Source organism: Papio anubis, chromosome 10 (assembly GCF_008728515.1).
Source record: "Papio anubis isolate 15944 chromosome 10, Panubis1.0, whole genome shotgun sequence".
NCBI lineage: Eukaryota > Metazoa > Chordata > Mammalia > Primates > Cercopithecidae > Papio > Papio anubis.
In genome coordinates, this window is record NC_044985.1 from 62,594,877 (window position 1) to 62,621,229 (window position 26,353).

At 37.8% G+C, this 26,353-nt stretch overlaps 1 protein-coding gene and 1 long non-coding RNA gene across 7 annotated transcripts in view; one reads left to right on the forward strand and one right to left on the reverse strand.

The window, feature by feature from the left end:
- CCDC141 (coiled-coil domain containing 141) overlaps positions 1-26,353 on the reverse strand; it is a 249,619-nt gene that overhangs the window by 83,605 nt on the left and 139,661 nt on the right. For all 5 annotated transcript variants that reach the window (XM_009182528.4, XM_009182527.4, XM_021924378.2 and 2 more), the window contains exons 9-12: positions 14,747-14,888; positions 12,973-13,092; positions 11,120-11,311; positions 4,265-4,444 (exon numbers count right to left, since the gene is read on the reverse strand). In XM_009182528.4, coding sequence (XP_009180792.2) covers positions 4,265-4,444; positions 11,120-11,311; positions 12,973-13,092; positions 14,747-14,888 — 634 coding nt within the window. The remainder of the gene's footprint in view (positions 1-4,264; positions 4,445-11,119; positions 11,312-12,972; positions 13,093-14,746; positions 14,889-26,353) is intronic.
- Positions 1-26,353, forward strand: part of LOC108581344 — a 98,501-nt gene that overhangs the window by 57,962 nt on the left and 14,186 nt on the right. The window lies entirely within an intron of this gene.

Consider the following 26,353-nt stretch of genomic DNA (forward strand, 5'->3'; position numbering starts at 1 on the left):
GGCATGGAAACTTTTTGCCATAATCCAGTCTAAATAGGCGACTAAAGCATTCATTTTTCACTTGTATTCATGCACCATGAATGGTTTTCTGATGTCTTACTTTTCAGACACCTTGATAATAGGAAGGCTGTATCCCAGATAGCATTCTTGGTACTGACCATTATAAATAAATAAATTGGAAGTTTCATCAAGATGTCTGTCATAATTTGAACCTGAATCAATTTCTCTGATCTTAATAATTTTTAGATGAACTGAAAAATTTTCTATTTCTGGCTTGAAAATATGAGCCACGACAACCCAATAAAGAACAGAACACTCAATTGAATATACCAGCTGGCCTTTGCCTTCTTGACGAGCAAACTGGTTACCATGATTCAACAATAATGTTTGTTTAAAAGCCTAGTGGTCCAAAAGATATCATGAGAATGAAAAAAAATGTTTTACTTACTTTACCAACAATTTCATCTCTCCAAATGTTGCTAACCAATAAATTTCATTATCATGTGGGCTTTAATTTTAATCAATAAGGAGGAACTTATTTATCATATGATAGTGGCAAAGACCTTGGGGTAGAGTGACCATGTTTATGACATCAAGATAAAAGACCACCAAAGCACAGTAGTAAAATACATGCTATTTCTGGGAGATCTAAGTAGGCATTGAATATTATGATAACCTAAGTTTATTTAGATATAGATTCAAAATATAATTTGGAATGAGTTATTGTTGCAGATCTTTAAAAACGAAAATCTGATTGTACAATCTTAAACATTCTAAATAAGTAACAAAGGACTTCTGGGTAGAATGGAGTAGCCAGTGGCAGAGCAGTGCTTTTGCTTAGAATACCTGGAAAAGCTAGGTAAAATGCAGAGGGAATCCATTTGAAGGAAGCAGAGAGCTGCTCTGCAACCAGAACTAGAGAGGCTGACTCCAGAGAGGGAAGAACCTGACAGTGGTGAGCTCATCTGTCATCCCAGGGGGATTTCCCAATTCTGTGCAGACAGGAGGCTGATAATCAAGACTTCCCTGGAGCAGAGAAACCAACAGAGATTTTGGCAGACACTTGGAGGGCTTCAAGCACAATGATCTTCTAAAGAAGATTGACAAAATACCGGGGGTATATGGGGCAGTGGATTAAAAAACCTAAGCTAAAGGCCTCTGAAAAGCAGAGTGGAGTTTTTCAGCAGACAACCCAAACAAAGATTGGAGTTTGTGACCTGCCAGGGGCACAGATCTCAGAGAAAGCACCTGGCTCTCAATACAAAACTCTGGGAGCCTGAGGGGACAGGACTACACTGCAAACACAACTCTGCCAGCTTCTGATTGGCTTCAGTGATTGCCCACCAACACCTGCCTGGAGAAAGAAGGGCGACCCTTTCTAGAAGAAGAAAACACCATCTGCCGATCCTCCAATTTTTTATACATAATGTCTGGCATTTGATAAATATTCACTAGTGCTGCCAAGACACAGGACTACAGGACTGGAAACCAAGTGAAAAATTAGACAATAGAAACAGCTCCAGATCGGCCGGGTGCTGTGGTTCACGCCTGTAATCCCAGCACTTTGGGAGGCTGAGGTAGGCAGATCACTTGAAGTCAGGAGTTCAAGACCAGCCTGGCCAACGTGGTGAAACCCCGTCTCTAGTAAAAATACAATTATTTGCTGGGCCTGGTGGCGGGCACCTGTAATTCCAGCTAATCTAGGGACTGAGGCATGAGAATCGCTTGAACCCGGGAGCTGGAGGTTGAAGGGAGCTGAGATTGTGCCACTGCACTCCAGCCTGGGTGACAGAGCGAGACTCCATCTAAAACAACAACAACAACAAAAAACAAACAAACAAACAAACAAAAAACAAAGAAAGCAAAGAAAGGAAAAAAAGAAAGAGCAAGCTCCAGATCCAAATGTTGTAGTTAGCTGACAAGCACTTTAAGTGCCTAGGGTTAATATGGTTCAAGAAAGTATTGGAAGGATGGGAAAAGTGCAGACAAGAAACAGAATTTCGTCAGCAATTTAACTCTAATAAATAAAAGTACCAACTGTAGATTCCAGAACTAAAATTTCTGAAATGAAGTTAGTAATAAGATAGACAAAATTATGCAGTTTGAAAGTATTTGAATTCCCTTAGGTAAATCACAAACATACATAATCAACAGATGGGAGAAGATTGATTGAACCATGTAAAAGTGTGAGAGAGAGACAGAGAGATAGATAGATGGATAATACATGTTCTAAATGTTCTAAACGAAAAATATTTTTTTTTTTTTTTTACAGTAAAGTACCTACATCACATAGGTATATGGGCAAATTGCTTAGCAAGTTTTCTTTAATGCTTAAGGATAGTGTTGGATAAATTAGAATTAGCTAATGCATCTTTTATTTCCAAGTAGGTTTAACAAGAATGGTCTTCAAACAACAAAAGTTGACACAAGACAAAGAGAAAATTGTAGCTCAAAGTAGATGAGGGTAGTTAGACCCTAACTCTTCCAAATGAATTCAGGCTCCAGACTGAGATTAATCACATCCCAGGTACAGAGAAAATTGCAGCTGTCAGTTATCTTTGAAAATCTACAGAAACTAGAAGGGCCATAAAATTAGAGAGCAGAAAATGCCCTGATTTTCAAAAGGAGGAAAGGATGGATTACACAATTTACAGATTGGTAAGCTTCACACTGAAAATCAGTGCAATAAGTTCATTATTTATCAAGCACTTTGTGAGCATTTTGGAAAGAATGCCTTGATCACTAGGAGCCAACCTGATTTATGTCAAATTATGTCTGTGTCGTTGATAGCATACTAGGTAGGTAAACCTTCTTTTGAGCAGTTTATTTGAGAAAGTCTCCCATTATAGACTTAATACAAAGATTATGAAGTAGTGGCTGAATTAAGTATTATTGGGAGCATTCATGATTATTTTAAAAACTGGTTAATCAATAGACTGCTTCATGAACTGGAATGTCAATCTGCCCTTTAGGCATTTATATTTAAGAACTAATTGCTGCCATAGAAAGCTTACTTGTCATATCTACAGAATTAAACCCAAGACAGATGGCTAATATACTCGACAGGTTCAAATTAGTTTAGCAAGATGGGATCATGTGTGAAGACTAACAAAATAAAATCAAATAAGAAAAAATATAAAAACCCACATTTGTATAAAAAAGGTAAATGGCTGATACAGGTATAATATGGGAGAGACATGGTTTGACAGAAGCTGCAATAAAAATATTATGAGAGTTTTGTTCTATCACAAGCTTAACATGTACCAGCAAAGTGAAACTACTGCTAAAAATGTTAGCATAATTGTAGGTCTCATTAGTAAATAATAATGTCCAGTTTATTGTACTCTGTGTTGCACCTGTAGTTCACTTTTTGGTTACATTTAATGAATGATCTTGACAAACCACAGAAAATCCTGAGAAGGGGGGATCAGCATAGAAAGAAAAATAAAGCTCTTTCATAAATGATGGAAAGGATTTTTAATGCTGCAGAAAACACTCAGACACAGCAACTGTTTTTAATGTTGGAAGGACTTTCATATATAAGAGAAATTAAATATGAATACTTTTTGTCCCTGTGTAGCTACAGAAGATTAGGAGTAGATATGGAAACAGATATATTTAACATTAAAAAAAAAAGTTTTCTAGCAGCTGGCATTCTCCAACAATGAAATGAGCAGTTTCATTAGGAAAATACTTGAGGTATTGAAAGAGAAGTGGACTAACCATCTTTTAAGTATCCTACAGGGAATTTCATATTGGTTATGGGTGGATATAAGGATTCTAGAATATTTTACAGACATAATTCAAGACAGCTAAAGGTTAGGGTATTTTTCTAAATACAATGGACCTTTACAACAAAAAGATCTGCTAAGGTAAGAAACTCTTCAAAAGAAGATTCATCTTAGAAGTTGTTTTTAGCCCCTAGAAATTTTGAAAGGACCTTGTTGCATGCTTTCAACATAACACGGAACTTTTGGGTGGACTTCTGAGGACTCTATTTAATAATAACAATGTTGCATTTGGATTACAGTCAATCTTCCTTCTTAATAGTTAAAACAACCTTCCTGTTATGAACTAACCAAAGGTCTAGGCCAAGTAAGCATTTAAATATTGGGCTTCAGGACTGGTCTAGGTTGAATGAAGCTAATCAGAACTTCCTAGGAGAGAACTGCTGATTAGTAGACAGCTGAACCTTTGAAATTATTATTTTGACTTTGATGAGTAATCCTAGCAGAAGGTGTGATCCATTTAATGTCATTCTTACCATGTTTATTAAATTAAGGAACTCAAGCCCTAGATCTTGTGTTACAAAACTCTTCTTTAAAAATAGCAGCCACTGCTTCTCAGTTGAGTCAGAACAAGGCTTGGCTTTAGCATCATCCTGCTCCTTCTGAGGGATTTTGGTTTCATAAAATTCTTTTAAGCTCTGAAACTGCATCTCTACCTAAAAAAGAAAAAGAGGGTTAAGAACACTCAAACACATTTTTTTAAAGAAAAAGAACAGTAGATTCCAATAAAAGCCTATATAAAACCTAAAACTACCTTTTCTGAATTTTTAATTTTTAAACATTTTATTTATCTATTTATTTATTTATTTATTTTTAGAGATAAGGTCCTTTGCTCTGTCACACAGGCTAGAGTGCAGTGGCACGATCATAGCTCCCTGCAACCTCGATCTCTTGGGGTCAAGCGATCCTCCCTCCTCATCCTCCAAGTATTAATAGTTAAAAACTACAGACTATAGGCACTTGGCACCAGGCCTGGCTAATTTTTTTTTGTTGTTTTTTCATTTTTGTAGAGATGAGGTCTTGCTATGTTGCCCAGGTTGGTCTCAGACTCCTGGGCTCAAGAGATCCTCCTGTCTTGGCCTCTCAAAGTGCTGGGATTACAGGCATTAGCCACCAACCCCAGCCCATTTTCAGAATTTTTAAAATAATTATTGAATGTTTTCAACTTATTGAAAAGATATAAAAATCTATTTGGATTGTTGATTGTTTGGGTAGAACACTGAGCTGACAGGTTTATTAAGCATAAAAACTAATTATTGAAGCCAATATCATATTTATAAATTCTGTGTTTGTGTGTTTTTCAATTTGGGACAATGTATGTCAAAGACCTGTGTGGTTTCATTTAAAGCCAAGTTTCATAATTCAGAAGAAAGATGCATACATAGAATCAGATAATACAAATCAGTAAGAAATATAGGCCAGTGAAAGATGATTAGTAATTAGTAAATCACGATTTACTTCTAATCAGCAATAAACCAGAATAAAAAAGTATAAATAATTCTTAATTTTCTGCCGAAGTATTAATATTAAACTGCCTCCATGAGCTAATCTCTTATTAAGGTACATTACTATGCCTCCCTGGAATTATATTTTCTCATTTGCTAACCAATGTAAGCAATATTAGATCATTTTAAATCACTCTCTTTGAGCAGAGTTTCTATAAAATCAAATGTGTCCTAGACCTACAGATTAATATGTAATTGGATGATATAGAAATAGTAGAAATTATTTGACACAAGTTTGTATGCATTTTCAGTAACACCAATGCCTGACAGGACTAGATTTAAATAGCTCGTAACTCCCAATGTAAACACGGTAAGAAATTTCAGGCAATGGTTAGTCACTATATTTTAAAGATTTTAACATCGTTCTTGATTTAACTGAACTTGATAGGAGAGCCTGCAAATAGCTCTCAGAAACAGAAGCTCTCTCCTCATTTCCATATTCCACTTATACACGCCTCTACGTTTTGCTGATGCTCGTTCCCTCAGCCCAGAATGATCTTTCCTCAATTTTCTTCTCTTATTTATCCTTCATGAGCAGTTAAAATGTCACTTCCTCCATGGAGCCTTCTAAGATGCCCTAGTAATAATTAACTATTTTGGGGGGTATTCAAAGATAGTTCTAGGAGAAAGAGAGCCATAATCAAATTATTACAACACAGAGACACATATACAGACAATATTATGGGCACACTGAGGAGAGGCCACCAATTCTATATGGAGTAAATAGGGAAGCGCTTCCCAAAGGAAGTGACATTTGATCTGTGTCTTGAGTAATTGTCCAGGGTGAGAAGGCGTGTCAAAGGGGATCCCGGATGGGAGGGATAACTTGTGTAAAAGTGTGAAACACTAGCTGTGAAGACACTCACTGGTTCAGAGGACAATACATGATCTTAGTGTGAGTGAAGTACAGGTTGCACAAGCTGAGTGGTAAGATAAGAGACGGAGGGATATTTGTGCTGGGATAAAGCTGGCCAGCAAGTTTCAACCTGTCTCCTACTGTAACCAACATAATTGAGATACATTCTGATTAGGTTGAAACCACTGATAGATGACTCGGAATCAGCATGGCAATCATCAGGCCTTCAATAAGGTCATCCATTATATGCTGGGTGTCAATATTATGGGCAGTCAGTTATGTGCAATTCTCAAAACACAAACTTTAATTTATCCTTCTTTTCTAACTGCTCAAAAAAGCCTCCTTGAATGCAAATGAGAACCATATTATTATGGAAATTCCCTTAACTCTGTACTAGTTGATTTAGGTGAATTAATGGGAGATTTTATTCATTTTTGGTAAAAGTTATTTGCAACTTGCTTTATTACACTTGTCAAATTACCTGAATTTCAGGAGGTAATGTGATCAGATTTGCCTTAGAATGACTTTTGTTTTGGCTACAAAGAGAAGGGGAGTGTGAAGGGGTAAAAACAGGAGGCAAAATGAGCAGGCAGAAGATGACATCATTAAGCTGGATAAGAGATCATGACAGCCTGAACCGAGGAAGTGATGGTGCAAGTGCAGAGAAAGGGGAGTTCAGAAATCTTTTAGGTTGGCTTAATAAACAGATATGGAAGAGCACGGCCTTTGAAATAGGAAAAACAAAAGGGAAATAATTTGGGATGAAACTTCAGCTTTGACGTTTGCTAGTGCTTGATCTTGCATACCTCATCCTTCAGAGCCTCAGTTTCCCATATTTACAAAATGGGGATCATAGTAACTAAAACATAGGGTGCTATAAGGATTAAATAAAATCAGGAATGAAAAGCACAGTACCTAGTACAAAATAAATGCTCAGTGAGAAAGTGATTGAAAGAGACATAGAAGCTTCTAAATAGCATTCCTGAAAGGATGGTGGAGTCATTAACCCAATGCCAAAATACAGAAGGAAAAGCATATTTGAGGAAAAGCCACCAGCTGTGTTTTGCTGAGTTGGAGGAGCCTACAGGATACATAACTAACTGAAAGCATTGGTTTAGAGCTCAGGAGAGTTGGGGCTCAGGAACCACTTTTGAGTTATTGGTGAAGAAACCATAGGTGGGAATGTGGTTTTTGTAAAAAAAAAAAAAAGTGGGTACAATGTGCAAAAGAGAGGGCACATGCAAGAACTCTATGACCCACCATGCTTTAAGAACAAAAAAGAAAAGTGAACTAGGAGTAAGGACAAGGAACAGACAAAGAAGTAGATAGGATTATTCCACTTATGTGAAATATTCAGAAAAGGCAAACCTAGAGAGACAGAAAGTAGATCAGTGCTTGCCTGAGGCTGGGGGTGGGAGCCAGGACTGCCTAAAAATGTATGCCAGTGCTCTTCTGGGGATGATGGACATACACTAAAACTGGAGTGCTATGGTGGTTGCATGATTCTATAAATATAGGAAAAATCACGACATTATGAAATATGTGAGTTTCATGCTATGTAAATTATCCCTCAGTAAATCTGTTATTAAAAAAAAAAACAAAAAACCCAAAGGAGGTGAGAGTGGGTAACTGGGTCAAATAAATGCTGCAGAAAGATTAAGCAGGATGAAGACTGAAAATATACTATTTCATTTGTCAACCAGTAGGTAGCTTAAAAGAATGTTTTTAATGGAGTGAAGAGGTGGCAAGTGGAAGGGTTGAGACAGGAATAAAGCGAATTGCAGTGGGACAAGGACAGGATGAGCAAGTAGAGGTGAGGAATATCTTCTTCCCATTTCAAGAGTCCAAATTTGAGCCTGTGCATCATGAAGAAACCCCATTTCTTAAAAAAAAAAAAATAGCTGGGCTTGGTGGCACATACCTGTAGTCCCAGCTACCTGGGAGGCTGAGGTGGGAAGATCACCTGAGCCTGGGAAAGTTGAGGCTGCAGTGAGCTGTGATCATGCCACTGCACTCCAGCCTGGGTGACAGAGTGAGACCCTGTCTCCCCGCCCCCCCCCCCCCAAAAAAAAGGTCTACATTTGAAGAGAAATAAAATGATGGAGTGGTAGCCTTGGTGAGGGCAAGACTATATGGACATAACTGTAGAACAAAGGGAAAGAAGCAATGGAAAAGAAATCTTTTAAAAATCAGAGGATGGCCGGATGTGGTAACTCACACCGTAATCCCAGCACTTTGAAAAGCCAAGGCGGGCAGATCACCTGAGGTCGGCAGTTCGAGACCAGCCTGGCCAACATAGAGAAACCCTTCTCTACTAAAAATACAAATATTAGCTGGGTGTGGTGGCGCATGCCTGTAATCCCAGCTACTCCTGGCTGAAGCAGGAGAATCGCTTGAATCCAGGAGGTGGAGGTTGCAGTGAGCCAAAATTGCGCCATTGCACTGCAGCCTAGGCAACAAGAGTGAAACTCCATCTCAAAATAATAATAAATAATAATAATAAAATTAAAAAAATAAAATTAGAAGATGATTGCTGGAGCTAGATGCTGAAGGATGTAGGAATACTTTTGTTTATTGGAACCCACGGAGGATGGCTGAATATGTCAACAAGTTTGGAAGTCAAGGCCATTATTGTCAATGGCTTCATTTTTTTTTTTTTCAGTGACATATGAGTTAAGAACATTGGATGAGATTTAGAGATAGAAACTAAGGTAATATGCTTGAGAACTGCTACCAAATGGGAACCAACTAGGAAGCATATGGGAGACCCAGCTGAGGCAGAGGCCCGTGCATTTGTAATGGGGCCAGTCAGCACAATTGTATGATTTTCCACTGGAGTGTCTGGAAGCTTGGAAAGAAAGGCTGAGTAAACAGACTATTGGATTGAGCTCATATTGGGAGTTGGCAGGGGTTAGTCAGGGTGGAGGGCAGGGAGTTGAAGGGATGGACAATGGAAAGGAAATGAGTAACCATTAGCTAGTGAGGAAGAAAGGAAAGCCAGAGGAGGAGTGAAGTAATGTACGGGGAGCATCGCCAGGATTGGAAGGATGGAAGCCTCTGCCAGGTAGAAAAACAGATTTAGCAGAAAATAGAAAGCAGGAAGCTAGAATGTTCTGATTAAATTGTTGTTTGCAAAGCTAAGCCTCCTGGTCCAAAGGCCAGAGTGGATCAAAGTGGATGCTTAACTGAAAGCTGAGGAGGTTCATTTTTGGCAATGAAGATGCAGAAGGCAAGCACTTCTTTGTAGCTTCTCTACCATTTCACGTACTGCATTATAATATTCATCAACAAGATAATTCTGTCAGTTGGGAATAGTTTGGAACTTGCCAAACCATGAGAGTTTAGGGTCAAGAACTAAAAAGAACATGAAGGATACATGCTCGAGGGGATGGGTACACCATTCTCCATGATGTGATTATTACACATTGCATGCCTGCCTCCAATCATCTCATAAATATATATACCTATGTATGCACAAAAATCAAAAATTAAGAAAAAAGAAAAATAAAGAGAAAAAGCTAAAAAGTCAGAAGGGACAAACAGTTGAGTAAAAATGTAGAAAAGGATGCAGTGGTGAACTGAGAATATTATAAAGGAATTGGACAGAGGAGAGGTGTGCCAGCAGGATGGTGGTGGTGAGAGTTAAGAAGGAAGGTGTTGAGAAGGTGGAGGTAAGAAGAGGAAAAAATCAAGCACATACTTGTCTTGGGTTGGCTCCACCCTTGAGTGAACCCTGCTGACTCCGCCTCCCACTAACCAGCACCTCTCTGCCTGAAGAGGAGAGTGATCTATATTTGCATGGGGGTTACTAGGATAGGGGTTAAATAAAGTGAGACTCTAGGGCTTTTCTATTACTGATGCCAGCTTCAAGAAGCAATGACCTTTGAGATGGAATCCAGTGTACTAGAGAGAATATTAGAGGTTGTCTAGCATAACCAGACAAAATAAGGCCTCAGAAGAAACTCTGAGGGGTAACATAGGAAGACACATCATACAAGGCAGATTCGAGACTGAACCCAGTAGCCTGTATTTTCCAATTCTGTGTATTTCAAATGAACCACACTAACTGCTAAGGTATTCAAAAAGATCTATGGTTTAGAAGATGACTATTTTGAAATAATTTTGTTGTCTGTTTAGGATATTGTAAATATTTGTAGGATGTAGTAAAATTTATTCCAGTATAACTAGTTTGTTTATTTGTGCATATCCCATACTATCCACACATACAAATTTGTACGTTTTTAATAAAACAACTTATTTTTTGAGCCTTTGTATGGTGCCTTGAAGAATGTGGGAAAAAAAAAAAAAAAAAAAAAACAAATAAACAGAATCTCAGAACCCCAAAGTCACTATGCCCAAGGGAAGGTTAAGCTTGGGAACTGGGTCACACACACAAAAACTACTTTGCTTTTGTTTCCAAACAGATAACTGTAATTTTACAGCTTTATGTCATAGACTCTACTCCCTCTTTTCACATGTTTACTTTATCTTATGTAAAACGTAGATTTACTGGGTGTGCAACAATGCATAATTTACTTTTTCCCTATGTAAAAATGTAGGTTTTCACATGTAAAATGTAGATTTGCTGAGACCAATCAGAGCCTCACAAGAATGTAACCAGCTGCCTCACTGCCTATCCTCCCTCCTTTTTGTTTTCCTCGTGCTTGCCCTTTCTCCTTTAAATACTGAAGTTCCCCAACCCTCTCTTTGGAAAAAGCACAGGTCACAGGTGCTCCTGGGATTTTTATTTTTTCCCAGGCACATCTCAACCTTGGCTAAATAAACCTTTATAGATTGAGAACTGCTGCAATCACTCTTTGGTTTACAAGAATACAGGGCCTGTAAGTGAGCCCATGCACAGGGGTAGAGGACATGGAACTACCCACCAAGGCAGAGCATATATCCCCACAGAAAGCAAGGACATGGGCAGTGGCCACCTTGCTGAAGAAGGTTAACACATAGTACCATACCTCCTCTGATGACCTCAGAAATGCCACGTAAGTTTGCAGGACTTGTGATCTGTAGTCAATGCTTTGGCCAAATAGGTTTAATTCTTCTGCTAGCCATCTAGCTTTAGAGGAAAGTGATACCATTTCATCAGATTCAAATTCGTTTTTCTCCATCATAGTTTTTGCAGCTGCTTCTAATTCATGTGATGTCTCCTGTAAAATCAAAGCACTGGAGGTCAGAAACTGACAGGGGAATCATGAACATTCACATTTCATTATCTTCTGCATATCCATCAATTATGATTACTAATTGAACTTATACCAATAATCTCCTCAATAAAGAAAGACACAACTTCCAAAAAAAAAAAAAAAAAAAAAAAGAAGGGCACTTTAGAATGAAAATCATCACAAATTATTCTTGGTTCTATCAGCTATATTTATTTCGAGCACTCTATTTTCTGTGTCACAGATAAAAGAAAAGTTGTTTGGTATGAAAGGTTAAAAATGTTTTAAATAATTTAAATGAATTAATTATACATGAGATTGCTATTTGAAATTTAACAATACCTCTAGCAAATTCCTAAACTAATTTTATTATATAAGAGATGGCAAATTTACAAAACTTATTCATTAGTTTTTAGTTTACAAAAAGATGACATATCCATAGTGCAGTCTTATTTAAATCTCAATCTAGAAGGGCTAGTAGGGAAAATATCACATATCAGGCCTAAATAACCTAAAAAGTCAGTGACTTTGACTTGCTCAGGGATGTTCTCCTATGTTTTCTTCCGAGTGTAATTTCTGTTATGTGAACTCCAACCACTGATTAAATGGACGAATAGAAATTGTAGCCATGACGATTACGCATATCATAGAAAGAGCCATGTAAAACTTCATGTGAGAACAGCCTAAAAACCAAGCAAAATGAAAGAAAAAAGCTCTGCAGCAATGAGAGATTGCTTCCCTACTTGTGATTAATATGCTTCCCAAGTACTCCACTGAATGAAGGCAATTTTAATTTACAGGCTCTGCTTCATGATAGCACTTTGGGAGGGAGAGAAGTGGGGAATTTCTTCCCTTGTAATCTCCTTCCCATTTCTAAAATGTTTAACATTAAAAAATGAAATTGAGTTCAGACATAAGCTTTAAGTATTCTAAATAATAAATAAAAAATATCCCATTTAACAAATAATTGGTGTGTTTGTGAGTTTCCAGTGGGGACACAGTCCATGAAGGAGGCTCTTCTGCTGAGAACTGGAGTCACAGGGCTCTTCCTGCGGACCTGGGAGAACCAGAGGAGGGCACTTGACTTAGGTTCCTTAAACTTTGCTGGAGCAGACAGAAACTTCAGGGCAGGTTTGGAGCTAAGCGCCATGTGAAATGGGTATGGGGGAGCTGGAGAAGGTGCTATGATGGGGGTGTGGCACTTTCTGTCTCTGAGTGTTAGGTAAGCAAACAAGGTTGTTTCTATTTATATCCTTGGAATCTTGCAATAATGCACGTTGCTTCTGGTAATTTTTTGGTAACTTGCTCCTGCAGAAAAAATTGCCAATAGTCAGAGAAGCACTGTCCCTGCCTCCTCTGTCACCCCCAAAATGAAGCTTTTTTTGAGAAACTGCCCAGGCAAGAAAGGGAACCAAATGACCAATACCCAGCTGTAATGCTGACTTTCAGTGAGCACAAATGTTCTAATAAATGCATATATAAATATAATTTAGACATGTAAGAATATGAGTTTTTAAGTCATTGTGTGCTACATACGAATTTAGAATTGTAAACCTCAAGGGCGCTAGGATTAAGTTTATAGCTATCAAATAATTTAAAAATTATATTTACAAAATTATAGCCATAATAATCATTCTCGTTTTACTCACCTTAGCTTGGATATCTAGTTCCAGATATTTATTCAAAATCTTCTCTGATTCAGAAGAGGTGGAGCCAACATGCATTGCATTAGAAAGCACTGGACTGATTTTCTGAATTGACATTTCCACCTTTAGGAGTGAATAATATACGGCAGTCTTAGTAATATATTTTTGCATATATGTACACACACATGTCAGGAAGATAAATATTATTTTATAGATTCTCGTTATACTTGAAATATATTTTACCAATATTAATCTAATATAGTTTTAAATATTCAGAATTTCATATTTTAATAATGCTGCTCTTCACAGGAGGTAATACTTGTGGCCCACCAACAAAGGTTATATGTGGAAAGGGATTTCTTTTATTAACAGCTGTGAGATATAAGCAATCATCCACATCCTCTAAGAACTTATCTGTATTACCTATGAAGGATAATGCACTTGCTAACACATCAACAGAGATGAATTTATCTGTGAGTGGAATGGGACCCAATTTACAGGCACATTTTAAAGGCAAGATCCAGAGCATGAGCATTGCAGTATTTTGGGAAGAGGGACTCTAGGGAAGCACCAAACCCTGGACATGTCGTAGTAAAACACAGGGGCATACTTAGGACATTTAATTGATGAACTTGGAGGACTATGATTTGATCATCAGTGGACATGAGTCATTGACTAAAATGACCCTTGAAAGGCTCTGTTCCATTCAAGTTACATGCTTTGTCCCGTTGCTCTAACTCCAGTCCATACTCCCCAGACTCAAATTGACTCCGAATTGGCAATAGGACAAGTAGCAGCAGCTGAGGTCCTACTGGTCCACCACCACCAAATTAGGTTGGTTCTCAAGCTCCAGGGGATGCAGCACCACAGCTGCCACCATATTTGGAAACTCCCTGAACCCAGGCACCAGAACGAGGATAAAATTCCCAAGTTTCTGATTAATAACAGGTGAGGAGGCAATTTAAATACAGACATTGATATTTAATGTCCTCTCCAGTGAAGGGTACTAACTCTATTCATGTAAGTTCAGGCACGTAAGTCCATCGTATCAAATGAAAACATCATTGAAAATTTGAGACCCAGCCTCTACAGCAAGATTCATTAGCATCAATGCCATTGAGATATTACTAGTTTTCGCTGAAGACAAATAATTTTTTTATTTAGTCAGATTGCAGCTCCTTAGTTTTATTCCCCTTTGGAAACAGGAAGTAAAATTCTTCCATACGAAGCCATCATGTTCACTTTGCAGACAGGATTTTCACATGTATGTTTATATGCAGAATGACTGTGTTGCCTTGCACTGGTCTAGTTCAATAAAATATAACAATGGCAATTTATTCCTTGAAAAACCTAAAACTCATAATATTTGGTATCTGTCTATATATCAATCTATCTACCTATCTATAGTCCTGGTGTTGTATGGTACCATGGTAACAGAAACTTGTGCATATTTGAACCATGCTCAGAACGATGCACATGAAAAATCCACTCTATTCCCATATGTACTTGGTTCAGTTAACACAGTACTGTGCAAAGCGGGAACTGCCTTTGTGTATATACCTACAGGCCAGAGGCACAGACAGGCCACCTGGGTCAGGGGTGGTTGATGAACAATAGTGAATTACAACCCTGTCTAGTTCAATTAGAGGACCCAATGTGGAACATAAGGGCAGCCTAAGGAGACATGCTCCTGTCCTCCCACCATGCCCACATACTGCCCTACCATACCATCTATTATCACCAACTTAGATGTTTAAGTTTTAGTTGATGAAACTACCTTCCGTAGGTAACCCTCCACTGAGGCTGTTAGTTGTTGTTTCCTAAGAGCATATTCCTTGTGCGCTGAACACTGTTCGGTCAGATGATCCACTCTTCTCTTAATGCACCCCATCATCTCGTGGATGCCAGACACCTGAGAGCTGAACAGAGCAAACCAGCTGTTAATTCACTCTACCCCAATATAGAACACAGAATATTTGAAAACAGATCTGCTTTCATGTTAGGTAGGCATTGGTAAAAGGCATCAGCTTTAGGATAATAGAAGTTAAGTAGCTATCATCTTGGTATAGCAGAAAGCAAAAACAAATTATATTCTTTTGTTTTGTCAGTCAGTCCTGAGGGAAAAGATGAGTTATGGGTTTTTGCAACAAGGTCTAATCTTCTTTTCTAAAGGCTTACTTTTTAATATTTCTGTAGGATATTTTGAAAACCTGATGGCAAAGCCAGAGTGTGTTTACCACGACTTTTCCTTAGGGTGTTATTTAAAAACTTCATTTATCTAAAGATGCTCTTTGAATAGAAATGTGGATCAGCCAATTAACAAAGCATTTACTAATCCAATAGGGTAAAATATTTATATAACACTAAGGTCCTTGTTCTCAATGATTATGAATGCTCAAGGCTGTATTCATTAGATGAAAACCAAGTTATCACCAACAATTAGAAATCAAATATACTTGTTGATAAAAAAAAAGAAGCCAAGCCTCCCGTTATCATTTTTTCGCCTGTGCTGGCCTCATGAGACAAAGAAAAGTGACATGAGAGCTCCCGCAACGAAAATGCCTCTAAAACAATGCATGAATTTTGAGTTGGACCCTACCTCTAGTCCAAAGATATCTTAACAGGTTTCCTAATATTGTTGAAGGAATGAACACTTTTAAATTTTCCAACCTATCTCTAAGACTATTTAAGAAGTTGATGTCTTTCATTTCCCCTCAGTCATTTCCTTCGCATACTGTATTAATAAAGATTAACATGATAGCCCTTAAATTTAATTACTGAGAGTTTAAAAAGAGCTCAGAACAAGGTACAGGTTTCAGTCAGTTTACCTCAAAATAATTAATTTATGACTCTGTAAAAATGAATTTAATTAGTAATGAAATGAGGGCAAGATCCTAAATGACTGAGAGGTAAAGTAACCTCACTGGAGTGACGACGAGGCCGCTATAGAGCTGGAAAACACTGAGGTGTGTCTTGTGGACCACAGGAGTCCCAGATACGTTTAATTGGAGGAAAATATGAAACCACTATGAGTAATCTTATTCATGACACATAATGTTTCACAGATGTTACATTTTAAACATTTAGTTTTGCATTTTAATATGTAGAGACAGTGAAGAATATAATCAAGACATCAGGAGATTCTTCTCATTTATCATTAAGAAATAGTTCTTAATAACACTAAATTCCATAATTCTACAAAAGCAGTGTATTGGTGATATGAATTGTATTTTGACTAGGCTTTAGACTTTGAAATATTGTATGCTCAAAAGGCATTTAAAAGCCCAGTCTTCCTGTATACTTTAGGCTCCATGTTTTCTGCAGAATATGGAAACCTGGAATGAGAAAAATAAATTGAATAAGGGGCATTGTGGAAAGAAGGTACAGAGAACAAAGGTTGTGAAAGGAAATGGGCAAACACACAGAGAAGAAATATAGCTGAAAGTGGCAGAAAATGCCATTACTAAAATAAAAGGAATTTGGAAATGATTAATACAATTAAGAAAGAAAAGCCAAGATAAAAGGTGGCCACTCTCACCTCTGAGCTGCCCTGTGTGGTCCTACCCCAAATGCCCTCGGCATCCATTCCAGTTAGGGGCTATTTTACCAACTAAACTAAGAACACAGGCCTCCCTGGTCCCAAGAAGCTGTAGCTTGAAGGGGAGTCCAAATTCTGAATAGGCTACTCCCTGGGGGAAACTAGATCTCAGTAACCAGCTCCAGCCAAGCCTCTTGATTCCTGTTCACATTACTCTTTATTCCCTGGCCTTCTCCAAAGAATAAGACTATTAGCCAGCTTCTTGCAGTTATCTATAAGTCCTAGCCATGATGTCTCAGGTACCAGAAGTACCAGAACTCAGACCCACTCTCTGACTCTCACCTGAACTTGCTCTAGCATCTCCTCCCCCTCCCAAATTTCCCACTTGAATCCATACTTTGTCTTAATTATGATGCTCTAATTCAACACTCACACTAAGCCCAGCCTCCTCTTCGGCTATTTGAATCTAAAATGAACTCTCTTTCTAAAATGGCATCACTCGATTGTACAGTGTCATGGAAATATAGATTATAGATGCGCACTTCTTATACATTTGCATATAGTCATAATAATAGCTACTATTTAATACATTCTTGCACCAAACTTGCCACTTTGTTAAGTGCAATAGATGCATTATTTGATAGAATCCTTACAATAACTTTGTGAAGTGTCAGAAAAGCAACAATAACTTCAATTTTTAGCCAATGAAACTGAGCCTTCACAGGTGACATAACTTGCCCTAGAGACACATCTAGTAAGTAGCAAAGACTTGATTTAATGTCAAGTCTCTCTGCTACCTGAATAGATAGACTTAATATACTTAACAATTTTATTGAATTAATGATTAGTTATACATCTTACCTTCAGGAAATTTAAGGAAAAATAGATTACATTGGTTTAGTTTTTACCATAAAATGCCATAACTAATAAAAACAGTTATTGAGCTCTTACTGTGATAAGGCACCATTCTTAATGTTTTAAGTAGTCTCTTTTCTAATCCTCATAACAACCCTATGAGCTGAGTAGGATTGTTATCCCCATTTCGCAGATGAGTAGACTGAGGAACAGAGAGAGTCTCAGTAACTGGCCCAGTTCTGAAATGGCTGACATCTGATCTCAGAGTTCACACTCTACCACCTCATAATGCTTTTTCTGGGTCTATGACACATGACCTGGGGTAGGGAGTATTTTCTCCTCTAAAATTTCACTTTGCCTTGAGTTAAGTGTTCTTGGCTGTCGTAGAAAGTAGAAACAGGGGTGGCCTGGCTGACATGCTCTTTTGAAACTGGCCGGCTTTTCCAGGTATGCAATGCCTGCTGCAGTTTTCCAAGTGGCCACTAGAGGGTCATGGTAGCTTGTTCAAATTACAACCTGTCTTGACGGTCCCTTCGGCACAAAAAATAGGTAAACAAAACCAAACCAAGCATTCCTTCCATAAAAGTGTTGTTTTTTAAAGAACCTACCATTTTAATTTAGGTAAATTACAACCAACCATATAGGATCTCTCTCTCTCTCTCTGTTTTTCAGTAACCTTGGAGATTCTGTCTCATTTTGTGGTGATTTATGCCTTATCATGTGTATCGATTGTGTTGTAAATTCTTTGAGGGAAATAAATGGTGTCCTATTTATTCTTATATCCCTTGTAGCCCTGAACACATAGCCTTTTAAGTAGTCGAATATCAATGCCCATTTTCAAATAAAATAAAATAGTCTCTGGTCATTATTTAAGGGAAGAAAACACATAGATTTAAAGATTGAGAAGAACATACGCACAGTTACCATATTTGAAATGTCATAGTAACAGCGTCCAGCAGTTTTAAACAATGATGACTTGCACTTTTGGCCACTTGTAGAAGTTTTAGGCTAACCAAAGACTGCCCAATTTCTTCTTTGGTATGCTTTGGCATTTATAGTTAGGTTAAACCAAATTTATCATGTGTAGTTTGGTTTGATACTTCCTTCTATTTAAAGCCTTAGAAGGACAGACTGAACTGCCTTGTCATTCTGTGCATCACTGCCTGTCCTGTGTGTACTCCATTCTCACATGTGGCTTAGATCCTTTTCTTGGGAAGAGAAGTTTCCATTCATCTTGGTTACTCTAGCCAGTTCCCATTTCCCTCTCTCTATGCCCTTATAACTTGGTCATCTCTGTCTGATTGGGCAGTAACCAGTTCCTTCTCTCTGATTCCCAATTGGAAGATATCCATCACATTCTCAGTCCTAGGGCTTTTTCTATTTCTTCTTAGTGACATCCTAATCTGCAGGTTACATTCAGCCCTGATTCCATCCTTTTCCATTAGAAACTTTACACGGTGATACCAGACTTTTCTTTTGAAAGTTCTAAAACATTTTAAAACCTGCATAGCATGCATATTGACAGTTTCCTCAGCACCTGAACGACAGGTGGTCTGATCAAAGGAAAGGTATGACCCCACTCTTTGCCAGCAATTCTTACATGAACTGAAAATAAATTAATAGAATCTCATCAGTCTCCCAGAAATGAGTCCTATTACTTTACAATCTTATTAAATTAATGATGAAACTTGGTTGAACCAAAAACGTGGTGCCGTCATTTTGTTCTGATTTGGAAGCAACACTGCCCATGTGCAGTCTGATTGGGTGGGAGAGGGGCTAACAATGAGCTAGACTTCTAGCTCTAACAGTCTGTGTCTCTGTGATTTGCATTGGAAATATTGATTGACCTTTGGGCTGTCTCTGTAAGAATGGATTAGAGGATGCCCGTCTGTAGTGTGAACATGCGGTACATCAGATTATTCCTGATGTTGACTTCGACTTTTCCAAGCATCACAGACTGTGAAGGCTTCTTCAGGCATTTGTTAGAAACTCCAAATGAGAACATTCTCTCCCTTACTCATTCAGCCAATAGAGGGGAGTGGAGGAGGAAGAAAAATAATTACTTTTTTTTTTTTTTTCTCAAAGAGCAGAGACTTTGGTTCAAAAATAGGCTGTTCTATTTACTGTATGGAAGCAGTTGCCTTATCTTTGCATTTGTTGTAAATTGGGGCTGGAGGAGGGGAGCAAATTCCAATGTTAATGTGTTCTAATGATTTTTTCTGAAGAATGGCAAGTTGCTTTCAAACCTTTCATAAATTACTATTGTCAGCCCATCTGGATTAGGAGCTGAACCAGATGGTAAGCACTTGACAGCTTACTCTGTCTCACTGGGAGAGATCAGCTGACCATATTTTTCTTTTTGTCTATGGACAAATTATACTTTGAAGATGGAAGAAAATCTTCCTTATCTTTAGCTTGCTGCTTCTTTTAACGGGAACCTGAAGAGTGTCTTTTTATGTTTATGGTTGTCTTTATTTTTGAGGAAACAACTGCTACTCTCTCTAGTTTTCATCCCTACTTTGAAAAAGTGCCGTTTATACTGTAGAAGTGAAGTGCCTATGTTTCTACAATAAATTTGATTCTTATATAAGTTATATACTTTGAAAATCTCTCCCACCAAACATATCTGTCTGTCTCTCTATCTCTCTCTCTCTCTCTCTCTCTCTCTCTCACACACACACACACACACACACACACACATAATCTTTTATGTATAGATAGCATAGTAGAAACAGAAAGCAGTAAGTGTGGCTGAAGCTACAGGGCACCTGAGTTCTTGTTCAGATGCGTGTAGAGATGGCCAGAAGTTCCATTTCTGTGAGGCCATAGAGACCAACACATATGTTCTATTTGAAGGATGCCATTGCTAGGATTCTTCCTGAAATTAGTAGCAGAGCTGAAATTCTCCACCCTCATTAGGGGAGGTTGAAAATTCTGCAGCCAACTGCTGTATGGATATAGCCAACTGCTATATCCATGGGGGCCATGGAATCAAACATGGCGGGCCATCAGGAACCATATCAAGCCCTCTTCTGGTTTTCTGACTGCATCTTCAAGAGCCAGAATATCTCCACAGATGCTTGTGACCCTGATCAAATAACAGAAGGGCATTTTATGCTGGACTGAAGGTACTATGAGTCCAGGTGGTCACTGCAAGGCTGCTAAGGAGGAAAGAACAAAGAGAGAAGAAAGCAAGCAAAATAAAGTCAAAGAAAAAAACCCTTCCACTCCAAATGAGAGTGCAATCCAAAATCTCAAAACACATGAGGAAAAGCAAATCCAAGATACATTCAACAACCAAGAGATAAATGTACTCCAGTTGTAAAGAAAATAAGTACAGCAATCTGACAATGACTTTAAAGTAAATGCCTGAGATCGTCAGAGAGATTTTTAAAAACCAACACCCACAATAAAAGACCAAGAAATTTTGAAACAAAAACAGTCAGAAATAAAGCAAAATTTGATATAAAAAAATTAGAAATCACAGTAATAAAAACAATATATTTTCTAAAATAAGAAATCAATGAATGAAAAAAAGGGGAAATTGACAAAAGAGAAAATAGCCTGAGGACCCAGGGAGAATGCAACATGAGGAGTTAAAATAGTGAAAAAAACAAAACAAAACACAAAGACAGGTAAGAGACTGGAAAGAGACCAAGAGGCTCCAACATTCTTCTAATAGAAGGTGTAGGAGAAGAGAAAAAAAGGTAATGGCAGAAAAGTAATATTTAAAAAGATAATGGCTGAAATTTTCTCATAATTTGCGACATGGTACTGAGATTAAAAGGGCACAGCAAGAGCTAAACAGATAAATGCCCACATTTGAGATTATTTGGAAAACATAAAAATATCTTTTAATGTATTTCCTTCCAAAAAGACTTTCTTTTCGGTAATCCTTGCCTACTCCACCCCACATTAGTATTATGCCATATAGAGAACTTGGGCCCCACTTGTACCTACTTACTGTTATATTGTGAGGATTCTCTGTCTTAAAATATTCTTCAAAACACCATTTGATAGGGACTTAGAATATTCCATTATGTGCTTTCCCTTAAACTATTCAAACATTTCCCTAGTTTCTGGAAATATTTAGGTGGTTTTCCGGTTTGCACTATTATAAATAGCACTGTGATGAGCATCTTGTTCATAAATATGTCCCCTCACATCTCTTTCTGTCTCTTTTCTTTGTCCTCTTCTCCCTAAACCCTGTAATATGAGAGGACTCCTCAACCACCCAGGGCAGGGATTTCTGCCTCTTTAGTCAGCCTTCCTCTGGAGGTTCTGTGGATCCAGATCTTTTTACTCTGGGATCTTTGCTACTTCACGTCACATCATCAGCCTTATAAATAAATACATTCATATTGCAGTGGTAAAGATACTTTATGAGAACCTAGTGTAGTTACTCCTGGATTTAATGGAAAGTGTGAGCTTTTGGTACTTTTCATACTAAAGAGTTTTAGGATGATAAAATCTTTAACAGCGTTAACAAGCCAAGATTGCAGTTATGACATTTACCCAGCCTCTAAAAAGAACAGCTTATTATAGACATGAAAATATTTGGAAAGTGGCTGGGTTAAGACTGTCATAAGAACTCAACTTTGTAATTTCCTAAATTTCACTATCTGACATTTACCATCTAAATGCATCATCAAACTCTTTTAAAAGCAGTTATTTTTAAGTTCTTAAACGCTTAGTTCAGTTCATATAAAATGCAGGCATAGACAAATCTACTAGGCAAAGGAAATGTGTTTGCTTTGTTGGAGAATGGAGATTGTTTTTGTTTGTTAAGATCTTTATACATATTTTCATTATGATGAGGGCTTTCCTTCAATGTCATGCCAACCCCTTAACATTTCAAATCAAGTCACCCAGTATGTAATACTAGAGTAATGTAATACTAAGCTAAGAAAGGTAAAAAGAGGTTTCTTGGGTGGTTTCAGCCCTTGGGTGATATCATAGTCTGAATGAGGATATGATACTGTCACAAATGAAATAACTAAAGAATGATTCAGCCCAGCACAGAATGAAAAGTGAAGCCATGAGATAGACATGACAAATAAAAAGGAATTAAAATAAACTGTTATGTGGTAGGTATTGATTCAGCTCATCTCGGCTTGAAGATGTAGACCCCATCTCAGCCTACCAAATACAGCAACTGTTCATAGCCCTCTCAGATTTCACCCTTTCACCTGGCCTGTCCTGATCTCAGACTTTAGGATTGTGTCTCCCTTCTCTGAAGAAGTAACCCTAACATCTACTGTACTCATGGTCCCCTCATGGCTGGAGCACACTTCCTTGATGTGCAGCTCCCTGACTGGACATGGGACAGGTTCTGGGGATTTGGGGTCAGTTTTATATGGCTTTGATCGTCCCTGAGGCCTGGTGCTGCTATGTCATATAAGATGCTCATATGTACATTTAATAACTTCTGAAATGAACTGAAAGAAAGAAAAACTTTGCAGAGAAGTTGGGACTTGAGCTGAAGCTAGAAGCTAGAGTAAATTTTAAGTGCACTAAAATATACATTTTTAAACAAGGATCCATGTTCATTTAGCCACCAGGCTTCTTGTTATTGATTAAAGCTGAATGAAAGGAGTAGAAAGACAAAAAGCTAGCAACCTAATAGTAGTTCAGATCAGCTCTTAAGTACTCACACAACCTCTTACTGCAGGGTTACAGGCAATAGGGCAAGTTATTAAACTTCTCTGTGCCCCAGTTTCCTCATCTGCAAAACAGGAACAATGATAATAGTAGTACCCATTTCACAGGGTGGTTTTGAGGATTAAATTAATATGTCTAGAGCACAGAAGTGTTTGCCATTATTGCTAACGAGTCATTGAACATAGTGTACCTCCCCCTCTCACTTTGTAGTCTTGTCTGACACCCTTCTCCCCCTGCCACCCCCTCCTCCAGCCACACCACCCTTGTCTCTGTGGCACTCTTACTATTGCTCTGCCTGGTCCACTCATCTTCCGGCTGCTTGCAGGGTAGCCCCCTTTGTTCTTAGAGAGTCCTTCTCTGACTACAATGTCTAAAATGATCTCCTGCTCAGTCACTCTATCTCATTTCCCTTTTATATTTTTTCATAGTACTCATTCCCGGGTAAGAGCATCTTAGGTATTCGATTTATTTGTTGGCTATTTCTTACCACCAGAATAGCATAATCACCATGAAGATGGACACTTCACCTGTCACATTTGATGTCTGGGAACATCTGATTTACAAAAGATGCTCAATAAATATTTCTGAATAAACAAATGAAGAAATGGATCATGTTCTGTCCAAAAAGTTCATAACCATGCACAATATCAACCAAAGGAGGTAGCAGTAACCAACACAAATGAAAATTGTGGGAAAAGAAAGCAAAATCCAATTAACTCCTGTTTTATGTCTCTATAAAATATGAAAGTATGAAGATCTACATTAAGAAGGCAGTAAGTGTTAGATCAAAACAGATAAGTCTTAAAGTTATACCAAAGCAAAATATTCAGTTAGGATGAGGCATATAAGCTTAAATCCACCATGATGAGGTAGAATGAAAACTTACACAGTCCTTTAGGCAGGTGTAGAAATTGAGTTAACTCTGAAGCAAGTTTATTTGTAAATTATATAATTTCATTTTAGCAAACGGGAAAGGCAAATGAATACTTCACAAGGTAGCCTGGTCTTGCTGGGTTTTTGTATGCTTTTCAGCTCTGAATTGGTAACTGAACTGAGAGAAAAAAAGGAGGTCCCTCATTTTTGTCCCATTATAGAAAATCTTACCCTCACACAAGGTCCTGGACCCAGCACTTCCAATCACCACAGATTCCTGTGTCTTAATAAATGCAAAATTCTGCTTGGTAGCAGGCCATCTTTGGTTTTTCTTTAGACTTGGTTCTCAAGGATGATGCTTAGGGAGATGAGGAAGGCTGGAAGCCAGGGGCTTTTAACCTCACTATAAGTCTACGTTTGGCCATTTCTATGATTTAAGTATGGTTCGTCCCCACCAAAACTCATGTGGAGGCTTGGTTCTCAATGAGGTGGTGTTGGGAGGTGGTGTCTTCAAGAGGTAAATAACATGGTCATTAAGATGGATTAATGTATTTTTCATAAGTCTGGGTTAGTTCTCTAAGGAATAGATTAGTTCCCACTAGAGCAGGTTGTTATAAAGCGAGGCTGCCTCTTGTGTTTTGCCCTTTTTTCATACATAACTGGTTTCCTTCCAGTTTTCCATCATGTCATGAGGCAGCATGAGGTTCTTACCAGAAGCTGACCAGATGTGGCCACCCAATCTTGGCCCTCCAGCCTCCAGAATCATGAGCTAGATAAACTTCTTTCCTTTACATACTACCAGTCTCAGATATTCTTCTACAGCAACAGAAAATGGACTGAGACAACTGTTATTGCATACACTTTTAGGCATCATAAAGAATGCACTAAAATGCCTTTAAAATTAAAGTGGTTATGTGACAGATATTGTACTCCAAAAAGACAACAACTATTTAATAATGACTCAGAATTATCATCAGATTAAATGCAGGAAATAGAAAAGACAAGAAAACATGTAAATAACCACAATTTACTTTGTGAAGCTGCTCAAACTTCAGATGTATTTGATTGCATGATAGTAAAACAGTGTAGGCCTGTTCCTAATAAAGTAGTAATTACCAAACAGTAATGAAAATGTCTCAGATTTACTAAGGAAGCTTCATTTCAGATAAACGTAAACTTCTGAGGTCCTATTTTTTGACTAACAGAAAAAAAAAATCAGATCAAAGGGCCTCTGAAATTCCTACCTGCCCCAATACTAAATTATGCCTTTTATTACATTAAGGTAAGTGTTTATCTTCCCTATTTCAAATATTACCTTTCCAGTTAGTGAAAATGAATACAGTTTGATACAACTGACTGTGCTGTAATCATTTGAAACAACTGTATTACCCTCAGTATTTTTTTAAGCTCTTTATATAGAAAGTAAAAAAGTATAGTTATACACCATATAACATTGCAATCAACAATGGTGGTCCCACAAGATTATAATGCTGTGCTTTTACTGTACTTTTTCTATGTTTAGATACACAAATACCATTGTGTTTCATTTGACTATAATATTCAATACAGTAACATGCTGCACAAGTCTGCAGCCTGGGAACAACGGGCTAGCTTAGCTATATAGTAGGCTATACCATGTCTAAGTATGTGTAGGTGTGTGTGTAAGATGTGTGTAAGTGCACTCTATGATGTTCACACGACAGCAAAATCATGTAAGACTCATTTCTCCGAATGCCTCCTCACTGTTAAGCGATGTATCACTGTACTTGTTTATTGAGCCCTCTCTGTGCTGATGGTGGTGCACATAGACAGGGCTCAACAAACAAGTGAGTTTGTGCTCAACTGCTGGTGCTGTCTCATTCAATTTTTTAAAAACTCTATAAAATGTATATCTTCATTTTACAAAGGGAAAACTGAGACTCAGAGAAATTAAGTTTAAATGTCATGGCATTGTTTTGGCACTCAGAATGTATGAATTAAAATTCCTTTAACACGAAGTCTTGGGTTTCTTATCCATACCAGTTTTTTGGTGTCTGGTAATAGGAACCTTAATATATTGTGTCCCATGAGTGTGGCTGGCACTCAGAAGTCTCAGAAGCTACTGTGATGTTCAGCAATATCTGCTTTGCTCTGTTGAAATTTACATTGATTTCCGTTGCCAGCATTCTAAACTCCATCTTCACTCCAGCAGTGACTGCAACTTGAAATATTATCCTTACATTCTATTTCTTTCCTGTGATGGTGACTCAGTTCATTAAGCACATAAATTATTAGATGAGGAAAGGGAGCAAATCCCAAACAGAATACATGGGATTGAGGTCAATAGCAATGTATGGCTCTAGTTTGCAACTGACAGTCTAATGCATTTCAGTTCAATTTTTAATGGGTTTTTATTCTACATCTACCTTCTGAATCCAAAAATGTCCTTTGCCAAGAAACAATTTTATTTTATCTTCA